General features: G+C 40.6%; 1 protein-coding gene across 1 annotated transcript; it reads left to right on the top strand.

Annotated features, from left to right (window-relative positions):
* The first annotated feature begins 2,028 nt into the window (after positions 1–2,028).
* On the top strand, positions 2,029–15,904 carry cntn1b (contactin 1b). Its single transcript, XM_085252127.1, has 24 exons — positions 2,029–2,152; positions 6,845–6,977; positions 7,089–7,124; positions 7,223–7,349; positions 7,434–7,615; positions 8,708–8,803; positions 8,924–9,136; positions 9,220–9,319; positions 10,871–11,055; positions 11,137–11,261; positions 11,382–11,499; positions 11,606–11,756; positions 11,842–11,969; positions 12,062–12,234; positions 12,389–12,512; positions 12,928–13,095; positions 13,290–13,439; positions 13,526–13,596; positions 13,685–13,937; positions 14,035–14,156; positions 14,246–14,435; positions 14,518–14,639; positions 14,749–14,905; positions 15,012–15,904. The coding sequence occupies exons 2-24, from the start codon at positions 6,923–6,925 to the stop codon at positions 15,092–15,094; spliced, it is 3,129 nt and encodes a 1,042-aa protein (XP_085108253.1). The 5' UTR covers positions 2,029–2,152; positions 6,845–6,922; the 3' UTR covers positions 15,095–15,904.
* The last annotated feature ends 2,337 nt before the right edge of the window (positions 15,905–18,241 follow it).

Raw genomic sequence — 18,241 nt, 5'->3', positions numbered from 1 at the left:
TGCTTTTTTGGAAATCGAATTTCCCAGAGGAACCCACCCGAGGGATTAATAAAGTTCTATCTAATCTAATCTAATCTAACATGGGTGTATGTCCTTTGTTGCTGAGATTTATTGATAAAAACAGTACAAAAAACCAACCATTTGTACACATATTTACAAATAATAATAAAAAGTGAGTGAGTACATTTCAACATTTTCAGCAATCACTCACAATCCTGGCACTGCCATGGTATCTGCAGTCTGCATTTACCACATGTGTATCTGTAGCAGTCAATCATGTTGTAAAACACGGCAACTGGCCAGCGCCGTGTTCCTCTGCAGACAGTGTACTCCCGAACCATCTGGTCCATCACATCCACGCCACACTTTGTTTTGTTGTAAAGGGTGACAGTGTTTGGCTTCCTTTTGGTAGTGTTGGGAAGCTGGGAAGAAGGCAAGAAAAGAACAGTTGCTTTGGACACAACCCTCCACACCTAGCCCTGGAAAAAGAGCCATGTGTCAGGTCAAACACAAATGCAAGAACAATCATGCCACTGTGCGATGTGTTCACTGCTACAGATACACATGTGGTAAATGCAGATACCATGGCAGTGCCAGGATTGTGAGTGATTGCTGAAAATGTTGAAATGTACTCACTCACTTTTTATTATTATTTGTAAATATGTGTACAAATGGTTGGGTTTTTGTACTGTTTTTATCAATAAATCTCAGCAACAAAGGACATACACCCATGTGTGTTGATTTCTCCCTAAGATGGCAAACTGAAACACTCCAAGTTTCCTTGTGGCTCAGGAAACTAACCACTCCAAGTTGGTGACTTTTGGAGATTTATTTCCCTGGATGATTGAGAATGCATTAAGACGAACACAAAAGGAAGTTCACAGCTTTTAGCAGCTCCCCCACCCCCTCATTCACACACCCCCACTCCCCTCCAGAATTCTCAGGTAACAACCTAATTTACATATGAATGACTAGCCAATTTAGCTTCCACTTGGCTGAAGCTAAAGCCTAGCTAAAAGCCTACCAGCCATTTGGCTGGAAGGCGGGTTTTAAAGGTAGAAAGGTAGAAGGCTGGGCACTGCTGCTCTCGGGGGACTCTAAGTGTCAAATCATTTTCTCCCATAAGTCTCATCCTGTAAATCCTGTGAGGAGGACTGTCTGGAGGACCCTCAGTGTGTAAAAGTGCAGTAACTGCAGTACTGATACAAACATCTGATATACTTCAGTTTTTCCTGTTGTGCTCCTTTCTACTTCTACATTTGTATTAAAGACAGATTATCAACAAAAATGTGTAACTAAATCACTTCTTTTCATTGTAAAATTAGCTAGTCATAGAGTAAGAACTTACTTGAGATACTTTAAGTAGTTTACTTTAATAGTTTTGCACTTTTACTTAAAAAAAGTACAAAACTTGTAGGATAGGTAAAAAAAACAAAACCTAAAACTGTAGGATTAATTATGTTTACTAAGTTTAGGATGACCCCCCCGCAAAAAAATAAAATAAAATAAAATCTTGCCCCCACCCTGGAACCACAACTTATTTTATTGTATTGTAAGGAATCCTTGTACCTCGCCTGGTCTGCAATCCACCATTAATAATTAATCTGCAGGTCATTTAAGATGCACAGCACATGGCCGCATCAGCTATAGGAAGCTTTCCTTTATGTCTTTTTTCAAATTTCCCAAATCCCTTTGTATTATAATAAATTTCCAAATTCCTGCGAAATCTTTAGTGCGTTGGAGTGCCAAGTTATAGCCTGCCCTTATACTTGTACTTTATTTTCAATCAGATGACAGCAATTCAATAACTCGCCTTAATATATTTCCTCCTTTAATTTTATTAATTTATTTTTAATACTTATTATGACTTAACCAATTATCTTTTTTCCCCACTGTGACTTTATTTCCCTCGTCTGGGATGCGCACAAGCATGATGCTCGCATCCCTCCCATCCTCATCCTCCCTCTCTCGAAAGCCAATCGCAGCCGCCTCCTCCCCGCTAACCATGACCTGCCACTCAGCCTCTCTCATCCAATAGAAAAGTTCATCTGAACGGGACGCTCCGGCGGGGTGGGCTCTGTGGCACGTTGCGGTTCGGGTCCAGGTGTGCCATGAAGACAGTGCGCTGAAATTTCTCATTCCGCCTCAAAAGGTAAGAACGACACCGCAGACGAGCGCGTGCATGACACAATTGTCTCTTCGTGTCCGGAGATGTGAGAATAAACCGGGGGTGCTTTGAGAGCTGGAGTGTGGAAATGGACCGGCTCTGGAGTACCGCAATGCAGAGCAGTGAATTACCGGTGCCTCTCAATCGTCATAGGGGTGAAGTGATGTAAGGAACTGCGCAGTTACTTTAAAAGACTGAAGACTGCGACAAAGTCAGCGCTGTCTGGCTTTGCATTTCACTCTGCAGGTTTAGTTCAGAGTGAATCGACTGCAGCACATGCTTTTTAAAAAAGTGCATCAGTGGATGCAGGGAGGAGACTCAAGGTGAAAGTGTCTCATACTGGATGCGTCAAGGGCGCAGAGTGCAGTGGATCCATTATGGCATCTGCTTGGGAAAGTATTAGACAGGGCTACTCCCTTATTGGCCCAAACTGCTGTATATATGCGCTGGAACATCTATCCTCTTAAAACATTAATTCTGAATTATTGTTAAATTAAATGTGTATTGCTATAGAGCCACATCCTGCATACCCTTTGAATATGAACTTAACAGTCAGCCAGATTAGTGCCGCAAACGGCCTGCACTGTAGTGTTCAGTGTATTTGTTGCATAGTGTGAAAGAAATGGAAGTAGCTGTAGGAGTCAGTATAACCAAGGTAACTTCAAATGTGTTTGCTCACATCGCAGGATTGTGTCCCTCCCCTACACTTTCTCTCTTTTCCCCTTGTCTGCTGGGATTTAACAGATTGTAAAAGATGTGACGAGTGTAACGCCTCCTTTCAGATGCTGAAAAGTCCTTCACCAAATGGATTTGGCTGCAAGATTCAGATTATTCCTTATTCAGCCTCGTGTGTCTTTATTCTGTCATTTACATCACTTGTGATCCAAATGCCCGTGCATAAGTAACCCAGCAAACTCAAGATTAAAGCAGCATTACTCGAGTGCCCTGTTGCTGAATTCTAACATTACTATGAATGTGATTTCTGGCAGCCACAAAAGCCACATGCAAACATGGTTATCCAGTCAGCCCCCGAGAGAGACTTGAGGCTTAATACGTGTGCTGACCTAAATTTTTTTCTGGTCTGTCCAAAGAGGATGGTGGTGGGATTATTGCCAGCTGGGAATCGCATGAAAACAAACTCAGATGAATTGATCAGAATTTCCATTATGACAGATTGCAACTTTAATCTGCAAAGCTGTATGAAAGTACTATATATAAAAGTGATTTCTGAATGTGTTTGCACACTTTCAATGTAGCCTGTGTACAGATCTGTGTACCCATATCTAGATGCAAGAGGTGTACTTTCATCTTAGGACAAGATGCACAGACACATAGCTGTGCAGCTATGGTGACATTAGTGCTGAGTCATCATGAGGGCCTTTGAGAAGTCACTGCTGCAGTCTCTGCATGTGGATAAGCTACTGGGTGTATGCCTCTGCTCTCTCACTCCCTCTTTCTGCTTGTTTGAGACAGATGCTGCTAACTGAGAATGATGGCTGTTTGGCCCTTTCTAGGTCTATTTTTTGCCACATTTTTTTTTACCATTCAGCTTCAATTTGCCTTTTAAAGTTTGCATTACTAAAGTGAAGTGCATGTTAATTTTAGTTTTCGTGCATACAGTATATGCCTTTAACTATATAAATGTAATGTTTAATATGTTCAGTTTAATACGGCCTCATTCCATGTGACAGTGTATGAAGATTATCCATTGTAAGCCTGAGTTGATGATGGTTTAGAGCAAATTGAAAGATTTCCGATGCATTTTGAACCAGCAGCAGACACAAAAGAGAAATCTGCAGCTCTTGTATCCTCAACAAGTCAGCAGAGACTTCAAGGAAATTTATAAATAGTATTTGGCTATGTAAAGTGAAGTAACTTGCATACATAGCTGTAGTAGTTGTCTATTCTGTGCCGAACCAGTGCACTTTGCAACACTAATACAAAAATGAGAAGCTGCCAAAATGTAGCATTTACACCCACTAATCCCACAAGATTCGTCACAATTACAGAGTCAGGCTTTTCCTTCATTCCTTTTTTAACCTCCTGAGACCCGAACTCTTCCACAGCATGCATTTTCAATTTCTCTTTCATATTTGGGCATATTGGGACCTGATGAATGTAAAAACAAAGATCGGGGGGCGATCGTGGCTCAAGAGTTGGGCGTTTGCCTTGTAATCGGAAGGTTGCCGGTTCGAGCCCCGGCTTGGACAGTCTCGGTCATTGTGTCCTTGGGCAAGACACTTCACCCGTTGCCTACTGGTGGTGGTCAGAGGGCCCGGTGGCGCCAGTGTCCGGCAGCCTCGCCTCTGTCAGTGTGCCCCAGGGTGGCTGTGGCTACAATGTAGCTTGCCATCACCAGTGTGTGAATGGGTGGATGACTGGATATGTAAAGCGCTTTAGGGTCCTTAGGGACTAGTAAAAGCGCTATATAAATACAGGCCATTTACCAATTAGCAGATTTTTTTTTTAATCTCATTTTGGTTTTTAAGAAAAATGAGAGCCACATATGAGTATATTCATTTAAAATTTCGATAGAACAGTAGCAGTATAATGTCCTTGTAAGTGGATATCAGGTAGAGCAAAATTGAGTATTTTGGTCTAAATAACCCAAAATGTGATGTCCACATATGTGGACGAAAGGTCCTAGGAGGTTAAATATTGAAACCTGAAATGTAAATGTCATATAAGCAACAACAAGGTCAGCTTACAGTTTATAACAGAGTTGCTTAAAATACAACTAAAGATTTTAGTTGTCATTCTTATGCAAATTTTTTTCCATATTTCCATCTATATTTACAGTAAACTGAAATCACAAAGGGGAAGAAGCCTTTAGTTAGCTATCAGTGGGCTTACACAAAGGGTGCTAACTAAAGCAGCCTTCCATAAAACAGTATAACTAAAATGACCTCTGAGATGGCTTGTTTGCTTATTAAAACCAAATTCTATCTATATACTAGGTTGTAGATGTGGCTTTGCTGATTTAAAACCTTAACTTTAACTTACTGTTGTTGCCATCTTGCTTTTTTGGAGCATGAATTGATCGTAGTTAAAGGTAACAATTGAGGGCGAGTAAGCTTATTTAGCTAGGAGCATCCATAGACTGAATGGGTGCTACAATAATGCTAAATAACACACAAATAAAATGGTAAAGTTGATGACAAAAAATAGACTTATTGGAAGAACAAAACAGAATATATTATCTTTTAGATAACTGATAGAAATTCAGTGACCCTAATTAGCGATGGTGAGATCAAATAGATAGCTAGCATGTGCAAAGCTGTAAACCTTAAATGGGTTATATTAATCTCTACCCCTACAGTTGTTATGAAGAGATAAATTACCCATTAATACTAAAAAAGAACCTATCTGCACAGGGCTGTAAACCTGTGTATTTCTGTTGTAAATAACAGTATTTTAAAATGGGAGTTATGGTCAGGAGTGCACATAAGTGGTCCGCAGGTGCACATTCGCTGTCAAAATAAAAGATGCGCACCAGATAAGAAGCTGCAACGCACATTTGCGTACATAAGATTTTCTGGAAGAGGACAGACATTTGTTTAGAACTCTTAAAGATGTCGAAGAAATAAGCTACTTTAAGCAATTACTCTGGTGTTCCTCCACTTCCAAAGAAATGTCCGAAGGAGTCCGAACCGCAAAAGAAGCGCGTATTCTCGGAAAAGTGGTTGCAGGAGGTGAGCTGGCTTCAAACAAATGATGAATGCACAGAGATGTGGTGCAGAATATGCCGTGAAAATCCCACTCTAGCGGACAAAAACAGTGCCTTTTATATGTACGCAAACGTGCGTTGCAACTTCTTATCTGGTGCGAATGTGCACCTGCGGACCACTTATGTGCACCCCTGGTTATGGTAACTAATTGGCTCTTGGAGTCAGCCTCAAGTGGCCAGTCCTGGAACTGCATTTACTGGTTGCCACTTGGTCCCCAGCACAGCTGCAAAGTAGCAAACACTGCCAAGACAGGGGAAAAACAGACAATCATAAAGGGATTCCTCAATTTCTTTATGAGATAATGATATAAAATGTGTTCTCCACAAGAGATTTTAAAACTTTACACAGAGATATCCAATTTCCAGCTTAACCCATCCTGTTAACCAATCCAAGGTCATACTTAACATATCCATGCCTCTGTGAGTCATTCCTTCTGTTTTTCACACTGTCATGTTTGACATAGTTTTCTGCTGTTGCAAACACACACACCAACACACAGCAGCAGTACTGTCATTTCATCCTGTAGGAGTGATGCGTAAGCATGTTTCATGGCACTGCGGGAGCCCTTAAGTAATGCTGAGCTACAATGTGTTTTGTTCATATGCAGGCAGTTGTGGGGTTTCAGTGTTTGAGCATGCACTCAGACAGTGCAGGTATGTGTGTTTGTGCAGGTGCACTTTCTTGTGGTTGTGCACCCACCCAGCTCACACTGCATTGTACTGCTGAGTCACTGACATCCTGAATCATTTATATTCACAGGGAGGATTCCAGCTTGCTCTGCACTGACTGCTTCTGGTCTGCAAAGTCCAGTAAATAGCATGTAGTGTCATTAGCCTGTTTTGAGTGACATAAGTGTTTTGAAGAAATAAAATAAATTGCACTGAATAATGAAACAAATGATGACATAGATCCTGAAGGAAAAGCTCTCCTTCCTCTCTGTCTCTTTCAGCCCTCCCCGGTTCATGTCCTGTCCATCGACTTTTCTCTCCATCCACCTCCATCCCTCTGAGTCAGTCTGCTGACTGCCATGGCTTCCACTGCTTTATTGCTGCTGGCTCTCTCCTCCTTCCCCTCGCTCACAGGTAAGAAAACTAATGATGCCTAAAAATAACACATGCTCTCTCAAAATGATGTTGAGGGGAAAAAAGATATTATTGTGCAGCCTTTAATGTTTAATGTTTCTACTCTTCTAGTGGCAGTTTTGTTTGGTGAGCCCAGAATATATGGTGGTGAGTTGGTTTTGTCATAATAAAAGGACTCTAAAAGAGCTAATTCAGGATTATTTTTGATCTAATATGTATGAACTAACTAATTTGTTCTGTATCAGAGGATGCTACTGGTTACGGCCCCATATTTGAAGAGGAGCCTGTGGATGTGGTTTACATCGAAGACTCACCTGATGGGAGAATCTCCATGAACTGCAGAGCACGTGCTAACCCCCCAGCTACATACAGGTTACAAGCCGGTGCATGATAGTTTTCCTAAATAAGAAATACATTAAATTACATTACAGGATGTCACATTTGAATTGCTGCTAGGTGGCGTCGGGATAACTGGGAAATCAAGCTCAAGGAGCAGCCGGATGAACACTACAGCCTGGTGGGGGGGAATTTGGTAATCACCAATCCAATCCAGAAGAAACATGCTGGGACGTACGTCTGTGTGGCCAGGAATATTTACGGCACCGTTATCAGCAAAGAGGCCAGAGTCAAGTTTGGATGTGAGTATAATGTTAATATAGTTAAAACTGAACTAAAAACTAAAATTATATGTAAAAAAACCCAAAACATTTTAGGTCACTCAAATAAAACTTTAAACTAGACATTTGAAAAAGCGAAATAAAACTAACTCAAAAAATATACAGGAAAGATTCTTAGTTTTTGTGTTTGTTAATTTAGTAAAGAGTTGTTATTAAAACTTGTCTTTTAAGGCTTTGATGGTCATATTTATTGACATTTTGGATGCCTACAAGAATGTGAGTCAAGTTGTGTGTTTTTATTCTATTAACTGTATTGACTTTCCTAAGTCTTGCCTCTGACGTATGCCTTCCATACAATAAAAACTAATAAAGACCAAAGTTGCTTTTTAAACTAAACTGAAACTGAACTAAATTAAAAGCAAAAAGTCAAAGAAATAAAGTTAAAAATGTATTTGAAAGTGAATACCACCAAGCACGGCATTCCTGCTTAAGTTCAGTGTTGACATCTTGAGCTGAATATGTTCTTGGCTTTAGCTTCAGGTTTGACAGCGTGTCTGCTCACATTATCTCCAACTCATTAAGGTTGTGACGATTGAGTTCCTTGACTGGTCCAGATTATTTTAGTGTTGATATTTATGTATTAATTTCAACTGTAACGTCCTCAGACTGGCATACAGATAAAGACTAAGTGGAGATCAAATGGAAAAAACCTAAGCCAGGTATGGCAGTTCCAAATCACTAAGGCTGAGGCTCAGGTGGTAGAACGGGTCTTCTACCAATCGAACAAATAAAAGCTACCAGTAAATCTACCAGTACAAGAGCGGTACAAATGTGTGTGTGATTGCGTGATAGAGTCTTGTAGGAAAAGCAAATTGAACGTTTAACTACATAGAAAGGCACTATGTAAGTACCATTTACAGAAGAGAGGACAACACAGACTAAAATCTAGAAAGCAACACAGCAAGTTTTCATCTTTGAGGGAATGCTCTTTGAATCATAATACTTATCAAACACTGTGTTGACTCATTGAGCTCCTTAATGACTAAAGCTTATTCACACCTTTGAGCAGTTTTGCAGTGGCTGAACTTTGACCCCCGTGTACTTTCTGTGTAGTTCTGGGTGAGTTTCCTGATGAAGAGAGAGAGCCAGTTTATGTCAAAGAAGGACAGGGAGCAGTTCTGTTGTGTGTACCTCCAAAAGCCTGGCCACGTATGTACATGTCTTCAAGAATTACACCTAAAATTCATCATTCAAACAGTGTGTAGATTTCAGAGGTGCAAACAAGAAAACGTGGCCTATGCATCTCTCCCTCTTTCTGTTCCCTTTCAGAGGAGGTTACCTACCGCTGGATCTACAATGAGTTCCCAGTGTTCCTGAACACAGACCGTCGTAGGTTTGTCTCCCAGAAGACTGGGAACCTCTACATTGCCAAGGTGGAAGCTCAGGATGCGGGAAACTACTCTTGCTTTGTTTCTAGTCCCGTCTTAGGAAAGAGTGTTTTCTCCAAATTCATCCCTCTCATCCCCTTACCCCCTGACGATGGTTAGTCACCGTGCTGCAACGATACCGGAAAAGGATTTTTGCATGCTTTATTATTGTATATATAATGAAGCCTTTTCTCTTAGGTGAGGAGAGAAAATACCCAGCAGACATCAGGGTGAAGTTCCCAGATACGACTGCCATGCTGGCCTCTAATATTACATTAGAATGCTTTGCTCTTGGAAAGTAAGTTTTTCTTAGTATAATTCATGTACACATGCAAGCATTGCATAACACTGATGCATTCAAATACCATAGGAAAGAGTTTATGTGGAAACAATAATGGAAATAGTTGACTTTTTTTTAAAAAACTAGGCAAGGTACAAGAGCACACATTTGATTCCCTTTTACTGATAATTAATTGGTATAAATGCGAGCAGATGCCACGTAAAAACAACTTTTTGCAGTCATTTGTAAGTCATTTACAGAAACTGGACTTTCAATAGAAATACAATCACATGCAGAAAAATGCAAAGAAGAATGGCTCAAAAAGAAAAAAATGTTTGGATTGTTAAATGACTGAGTCAAAATCCATATTTAAAAACCACTGAAATATTATAGTCCTGTTTCAAACTCAAGAAAACCTGGAAACAGTCTGTAACTAAAGGGGTTGTATACTTACGTGTTCCAAATAGGAACGTTATATCTTTTGAATATCTTGTGTTATATCGTTTAAATTATTCTTAAGTTTGCATTCATGTACAGTGCCTAACCAATTTATTCGACTAACTGTCATAAAAACAAGAAAATAAAACTATTCGAGTGATCTGTCAAAAACCTGTGTAAAACTAAAAACTGTATTGGCAAATTACAAACTCAATTCACATTCTTATGTTCAAATTCAGCCTGTTCTCACTCCCGAGGTGTAATACAGTGATGATTTTGTCAAGTCCTGAGGTGTTCCTTCTGCGTTCTTATGCTACGCCTGGGTTATGGATAAAATCCAGTAGAATGACTCTCCCAGGGTAATACACGTCCCAGCCATGTATTCCAGCCCTAACCCTAACTTTATTCCTAAACTAGTGCTGTCAGCACGGCGTCGATGCATCAGCGCGGTTAGCTCATTAATGCGTTAGCGCAGTCCAGCTCCACACGCGGGGAGATCCGCGTTAACTCACTAAAGGAGATTTGTCGCATTAATGCGGTTATGGTGTTAACGTCATTTTAACAAGATTAATGCTGACAGCACTACCTTAAACCTAACCATAACCTTATCCCTAACCATAACCAGGACTTTAGACATTAGATAGTGTTTTCCAAAGCGATTTAAGTAAAACGAATGCAGATTAATTCCAAACGGTTCCCATGTTTCCTCATTTCCTCATCTCGTAAAATAGGGAGATCTCATTAAAACAAATTTTTCTGTTCAAGTATGCAAGTAAAAAACTGTAATTTTGCTTCTTAATCCAAAAATAATAATGAGTCTTTTCTTTTTTTGCTTTTTTACAACAGTAAAATTGGAAATTTATTGAGAACAATTATATTTTACATTAAGATTACTTTGTACAAAGAGTTTGTGAATATTCTTGGATTGCCTATTACAGAAATAGAAAAATGATTTGGGTAATGAACAGTTCTGTTAATTTAAACTGGCTGGTGGTCTAAGACATTTTTTTATACTTTTTAAAATACTTTTATTTTTTGTATACCTTTATCTGTAGGGACTGCATCAAAGAAGAGCCTCTGGTTAGTTTGCTTTACTATCACATCAACAAACTAACTGTATTTTCTGCACAGTCCCATCCCACATATTGTATGGAGGAAGGTTGATGCTACAGACCTCCCGGCTAATCATGAAATCAGTGAATCGGGGGCCGTGCTTCATCTGTTTAATGTACAGTACGAAGATGTGGGATTTTATGACTGTGAAGCCATCAACACTAAAGGAAAGGACTGGCACAAGGCCTGGCTCTATGTGGAGTGTAAGTCATTTGTCAGAGCTCAGTGACTTGCCTGTCTGTGTTATCCAGTAATGTATAGTGATTCCCATTATATTTTTCCAGCTGCTCCGGAGTGGGCAGAGACCATCAATAACACGATGAAAGACATTGGCTCAGAGCACACCATGCGCTGTGTGGCATCAGGGAAACCCTTCCCTTTCATCCGCTGGTATAAAGATGGATATATGGTAAAAACTCTTTGACATGTTGTGTGAAACTGGGCAATATGATATCTCAGCTTGGCTTTACAGTTGCTTTGTGTAAGTCTTCTTTGGCTCAAGTACACGTTTGGGTTGTGTTTTTACTAGTATGGTAAAGGTGAGCTGAAGTTTTCCAGCCTGACTTTTGCTGACTCCGGGATGTATCAGTGCATCGCTGAGAACTACTGGGGCATCAAATACGCCAACGCTGAGCTGCGAGTCATCGGTACTCTGATTTAGTGAATTTTGACATTTAAAAGCACAACTGAACTGCTATATTATGGTTTAAGACAGGTATTAAACACAAAATGACACTTCTAACCTCCCTCCAGCCTGTGCGCCAACATTCGAGTTCAACCCTGTGAAGAAGCAGCTTCTCGGAGCTAAAGACGGACGTGTGGTGATTGAGTGTAAACCCAGAGCGGCTCCTAGACCTCGATTCACCTGGACAAAGGGCAAAGAGCTCCTCTACAACAGCTCACGGTCAGCCTAATACCTCAGCTTTACTCTTTTGCTTGTTGAAAAAAGGCACATCAGGAAGCTTAACTGCTTATGTCCATATTCACAGCATTTCAATCATGTTTGACGGGAGTCTGGAGATCTTGAATGCCACCAAAAACGATGAAGGGGTTTACACCTGCTTTGCGGAGAATGACAGAGGAAAGGCCAACAGCTCTGGCTATCTCACCATCACAGGTCAGCGCATGTATATGTGTGCATCTAAACAGAGTAAAGATCCCACAATCTAGAATGATTTTTAAGTGTATCTATAATATTCTTTTGCTTAGAGGCTACCAGCATCACAGTAGCACCTGAGGACACTGAGGTTAGAGTTGGTGACGAGGTGATTCTGAAGTGTCAAGCTTCATACGACCCCATGCTGGACATCACATTTATCTGGGCTATAGACTTCAGAGTCATCGACTTTAATGCAGAGTGGCAACAATATGAACGTGTCATGGTAGGGTTGGTGATTTATTACAGCCATATTTATGTTAAACCTTCTTCGAAGATGCAGACTAAAGATCCTCTGTATACTTCACCCACTTTTCTCATTATCCTTTTCTCCTTTGGGTTTCCTTCCTTCTATTATGCTGTTGTTTCCTGTCATTTAGAACGAAGATGGTGTTGGCGACCTGAGAATATTGAACGCTCAAATTTGGCACGAAGGTCGCTACACCTGCACGGCTCAGACTGTTGTGGACAGTGACACTGCCTACTGTGATCTCAAGATTGTAGGTCAGTCTGAGCATGAGGTGAACACAGATGTAAAGAGTCAAGTATAGTCTTAGAAAGCTATGAAGGAAAGTTCTCAGTGCCAGCCCACATCAGCAAGTGATGGCAAAGCTGTAACATTTTCATGGATCCAATGAGGAAATCTCATATAAAAGTATGCTATGTAAGCTGCTGTAGCCTGCCTAGTGTTGCTGCAGATCTGCAAGCTACTTGGGAACCCACCCCCAGCTCAATATTTTTCCATGCTAGCAAATAGGCATGACATCTTTTGCCATTAAAGTCTGTTCTGAGGTGCTAGAACAAAGCAACACTGCTGAATATAAGTGACTACAGAAAAACTGGAATTATTTTTATCCCCCTTATACTCATTTTTCCATGTGTTTTCATTCTCCTCCCTCATCTGATCCCCAAACCCCAGGTGTTCCTGGTCCTCCTGGTGTGATTCGGGTGGAAGAGATTGGGGACACGTGGGTGAAGCTGTGGTGGACTAAAGGAGCTGAGCATAATAGCCCTATTCTCTACTATACCATTCAGACCAGACACTACTGGGCTCTATATGAAGATGACTGGAGGAATGCCAGCACTTGTGAGTACTGCTCGCTGCCAGCAGGGGGCCAACTCACGCCACAGATATGATAAACTAAAGCATCCTTTACTATTTTTAGGCTCTGAAACAAATGAGTATGATCTGTGATTCTTTTGGATATAAATTACTTAAAAAATAATATATATATTTATTATTATTATTTTCATCATTTAAATGTTCCTTGTGTCCTTCAGCTCCAACTGTTCTTGATGGCAGTATGGAGAAAGCAGAGGTGACAGACTTGTATCCTTGGATGGAATATCAGTTTAGGATCATTGCTACTAATGAGCATGGCTCTGGAGAGGCCAGTATCCCCTCCCTCAAGATCAAAACCTGGGACGCTCGTAAGGATAAAAAAGAAATTGAAGTTGTGATATGTTAGATATGCTATTTTAAAAATACTAATGATAAACTATTTTCTTGCCCTCAGCACCAGTTGTGTCTCCCACCAATCTGGCCGGTTATGGAGGTCGAAATGGTGAGATAATCATCACGTGGACAGTAGGTGTCTCTGCTTGACTTCCTCATTCGCAAGTTCCATTTTAACAGTTGAATTTTACTGGAAACTGTTTCAACTTGTGACCTTTAGCCCGTGGAGCCTTGGTACTTCTATGGTAAGAAGTTTGGCTACATCGTCGCGTTTAAGCCTCACGATGCTTACGACTGGTGGTACGAGACCATCTCGGACCCTGAGACAAGACGACACGTTCACAGAGACACCTATTTCATCCCCACTGAGGAAGACTTCCAGGTGCGAGAGTTTCAGGTGAAGATCAAGTCATTTAATGTGAAAGGAGACGGACCCTACACCCTCACAAAGGTCATCTACTATCCACGAGATGGTAAGACCTTTGCTTTGGGCTTGATCACATTCCTGTTTTTATTACCGTGGAAACTATGAGCACCTTTTTCAATTTCATTTTTCTCCATCTTCTTCAGTACCTACAGAATCTCCAACAGATATCTACGCTAGGCCTGTGTCCTCCACTGAAGCTCTGGTTTGGTGGTTGCCAGTGGTTGACACTGGAACAGGCCTACAACAGTATATTGAGGGATACCAGGTACAGAACTGCAGAGAGATTAGATAGTTGCATTAACAATCAGTTGAACAGGGGTCCATTCCATAACAATCCCATATCCTGTCATCTAGGTCAGATACTGGAGAAAATATGATGATCCGGAACCAGGTGCCAATCGTATTTTTGTCTCAGCCTCAGTCAATCAGACAAGGCTGGAAAATATGCTGCCAGATTCACACTACCTCATCGAGGTCCGTGCCTACAATGGAGCAGGCCTCGGACCCCCTGGAGAAATGTGTGAGATGTTCACCAAGAGGCCACGTAAGACAGAGCATAACTATAATAAGATTTATAATAAGGAGCAAATCTGCATTTGGAGACTCAATAAATGATCTCTTTACAGCACCACCAGATCCTCCCAGGATGTGGCGATACATCAGTTGGACAGGGAAATGGCTGTATGTGTGGTGGGATCATATCCAGTACGACTGGTTCGGTAATATTTCCTTCCCGCTGTACTACAAGGTTTGTAAAGTGTTTCTCTTTTAATTAGGGTTAAAACAAGTTTCTCACGTCTGTCGTATAGCGATAACAGGATTGCTGAAGACCTTCCATGTTTCTCATCATCTGCCAGGTCATGTTCAGAAAGTCAGGCTACATCTATGGGAAGGTCTACATCACTGGCTGGCACTTCATGGACTTCCCCATGCCTCAGGTTGGAGATTATGAACTGATGGTGCGTGGCCGTTATGAAGGAGGAGATGGCCCAATCAGGAGGATTAAGATTCTGGGTAAAGCTCAGAAAAATCATTAAATAAAAATGAAAGTCTTCACCCATTTTACCTACTTTTCAATCACTTTTTTGTGTGTTTGATGTTGTTTCTTCTTCTTCCTCAGGTCATGCATCCACAATCACGCCCACCTTAAGCCTGGTGTCTTTGGTGCTGCTGGCACTGTGCGTTGTGGGACTGGAAATTTAAGCCTGCCTCAAGCAACATGTATATAACAGACTCTGGGAAGCAAATACACGGACCATATTGAGGATCTAGTCTTTATTATCAAACAGTCTTCACATTGATGCTCACTAAGATGCCACATCCTGCATCCTTCTAGCTTTTGTTCAGGTGTAACACAATACTGGAAAAAGAAAATTGTTTCTCAAAAATAAGATTTGTTGTTAATCCAAATGCTTTTCTAGACCAATTACCAACCATATTTGTATACCATCATATGACAAGATCTAAAATGTCTTGAATGGATTATATGACAAGGCACATGATTCTCCAAACACTGTGTAGATAGAAATAAATGCACAAGGAAAAGAAAGTTTAAGTTGTTTGTCAAGCGAAAAGTGCGATTTTCCAGTCTCTTAAGTTATTTTCTATTAATTCTTTTTGTTGGAAAAATTATGATTTCTTTTTACACAGACAGTCTCCATCTCTCTGTTAAATCAGTCATTAGTATGTACACAAAAATATAATAAGAAATGCTTTTGGTTATTTTTAAAAAGTGTTTATGAAAACTATGTAAGTTATTTGTGAATAGCGTTTTTTCTTCTTCTTTTCTAAATTTATTTATTGAAACAGGAGTAATGCTACCAACGATGGGGACAGAATGTTGGTGGGGGAGCTGTGGGTTTCGCAATGACTCTAAATTGTTATTCGGAGTTATTAACAATGAAAGACATATCGCTTTGACATCTACTACTGTATATCACCTGGATCTGTACGCTAACTTCTTTTGTGTCAAGCTGCAAAACCATTAAACCGAATGCAACAAACAAATGACAACTGTGTACTTGTGAAATTTTCTCAATGCGTCCCAACTGAGTCCCAACAAATGACACAACTTAATTATTTTTGGAGGATTTGTGGAAATGTGATGTGTGTTTTCAGTCAACAGATGGCAGTACAGCCACATGTTGTTAGCCACTGTTTTAGTTACCCATCACTGTACTTGCTAAGTGTTTTGTTCTTAACCTGAGTAAAACTTAATAACAGTCACTGCTTGTAGAGAAAACAGGGAGAGAGCTTGGCGGGTATGTAGGCACACATACTGCTTATGCTGCTTTGCTTATACTGGGTTAAGACCTTTGTTGCTTTAATTCTTCATGCCATAGATTCAACAAGGTGCTGGACACATTCCTCTGTGATTTAGTTCCATATTAACATGACATCATTATACAGTCACTGCAGTTTGCCTAAAATCTCCTTTCCACCACATCCCAAAAGTGCTCTACTGAATGAAGATCTGGTGACTGTGGAGGCCAGTGAGCTCATTATTATATTTATAAAAACACAGTTTGAGATGACTTTAGCGACATGGCGCGTTATCCTGTGGTCATAAAGGAATGGGCATGGTCAGCAGAAATACTCAGGTTTGTTGTGACGTTTAAAGGATGCTTATTTGGTATGCCATGCAATCATACAACCACTGTGGCCTAAACCACTGATAATGGGCAGCAGAAGTAAACAGTTATCACACTAGGCAATGTTTTCGGGATCTGTGGTCTTCCACAATCTTCTGGTGAACCTTTGTGAGTTGTAGCTTCATTTTTCTATTCTTAGCTGATAGGAGCGGGACCCAGTGTGGTCGTCTGCTGCAGCAGAATCTCTGCTGGCTATGTTGTGCACTTAGAAATGCTCTTCTGAATACTTTATTTGAGCAGCTATTTGAGCTATATTAGTTACTTTTGCCTTCCTATCCACTAAAAGGAGTCTGGGCATGCTGCTCTAAATTTTGTCACCAACAAGTCATTTCTCTCATCTTCAGACCATTCTCTCCAAAGCCTCTACGGATGGATGTGTAGAAAATCCCAGTGGGTCAGGATTTTCTGGAATAATGATACCACCCTGAGAACCACGCTAGATTCAGAGTCACTTTTCTTAAATCAACATTTTGATGCTCAGTTTGAACCACAGCAGATTGTCTTTCCATGTCTAAATCCCTAAATGCACTGAGTTGCTGCTATGTGATTGGCTCATGAGATATTTGCAGGTGAACAGGTGTACCTAAAAACAACTGGCTAATGGCACTGGAAACATATAGGTCAACCAGGTGAGTAGAAATTGTTGTTATGTGGTTAAAAATGTTGATTGTCTCTGTTTTAAGTACTATGGAGGGATTTTTTGCTGTTGTTGTTGTGACTGATGTTGTGCAGTTTTGAGTTCTCCCCTCCCCAAAGCCTGTCAGCAGACAGCTGACCCACTGCATGACCCTTTCCAAAACAGCCCCCACACCTAAAGTAGGGAGTCTGTTTATTAGGGTGTTGGTCTAGTGATGTAGTGACTTTGATGTGTGTAGTCAAGAAAATGGAAACAGTGACCTGTTGACCCGTGCTGCCCACCCCTGTGCACCAGAACATTCTGTATCCGTAAATCCTAGACAGCAAGACAAGGGTGGAAATAAATGAAGAACTTAAATAAAATCCATAGTTTTCTATATTTATGTTATTTATAGTATAGATTTTATGGTATTTCCAAGCTAATAGAGAGACGAAGAAGGAGGGATTCACTGCATCCCAGAGGGACTTTTGTCATACAGCATATTGCTTTGCTTAGTCCAAAGCAGTGGCTACAGCATGACCATAATATCTGTGATGTTGTTGGAGAGCAAAAGGAGGCTTTTGTAAGTCCATGCTTTTTACTTGTGCTCTTGCTTGTATATAGTACAGTAGTCTCTGTGGGTGGCTTTTATCTCTCCTGCAGCCACCTTCATTACCACCAGTTTTTCTCCCATTTTACCTCCTTCCATTCAAACAAATTACACAAACACTGAAAATCCCATGCGAGGCTGAAATCAGTGCTGCAGTCATTTACAAACAATCACAGCAGATGTGCAAAGGTGAGTCTTCCATGGCAGGGGAACGAGTCGTCCTCCAGAGAAGGATATTGAAAAGCCTGTTGTGATTCATGGTTCCTTCAGCTTTTATTAGCATTCTTGGTATAGATCTCCTCTGGACAATGAACACAAATATATTGTTTGTGGCAGGGACAGCAGTAGCTCTGCAAAATGGTATTTTTGTTGGAGTTTGTTGCAGTGAAATTGTGTTTAGTTTGTCAGCAGAACTTGAAGTTGTGTTGATAAATGAGACTGATTTCCAACATGTATATTCAGAAAATTACATA

The sequence above is a fragment of the Mchenga conophoros genome, linkage group LG17 (assembly GCF_057382185.1).
Source record: "Mchenga conophoros isolate Kocher_MC1m ecotype Shallow Benthic linkage group LG17, M_conophoros_male_GT1.1, whole genome shotgun sequence".
NCBI lineage: Eukaryota > Metazoa > Chordata > Actinopteri > Cichliformes > Cichlidae > Mchenga > Mchenga conophoros.
The sequence above is the reverse complement of the archived record's forward strand: the minus strand, read 5'-3'. Positions and strand labels throughout refer to the sequence as shown.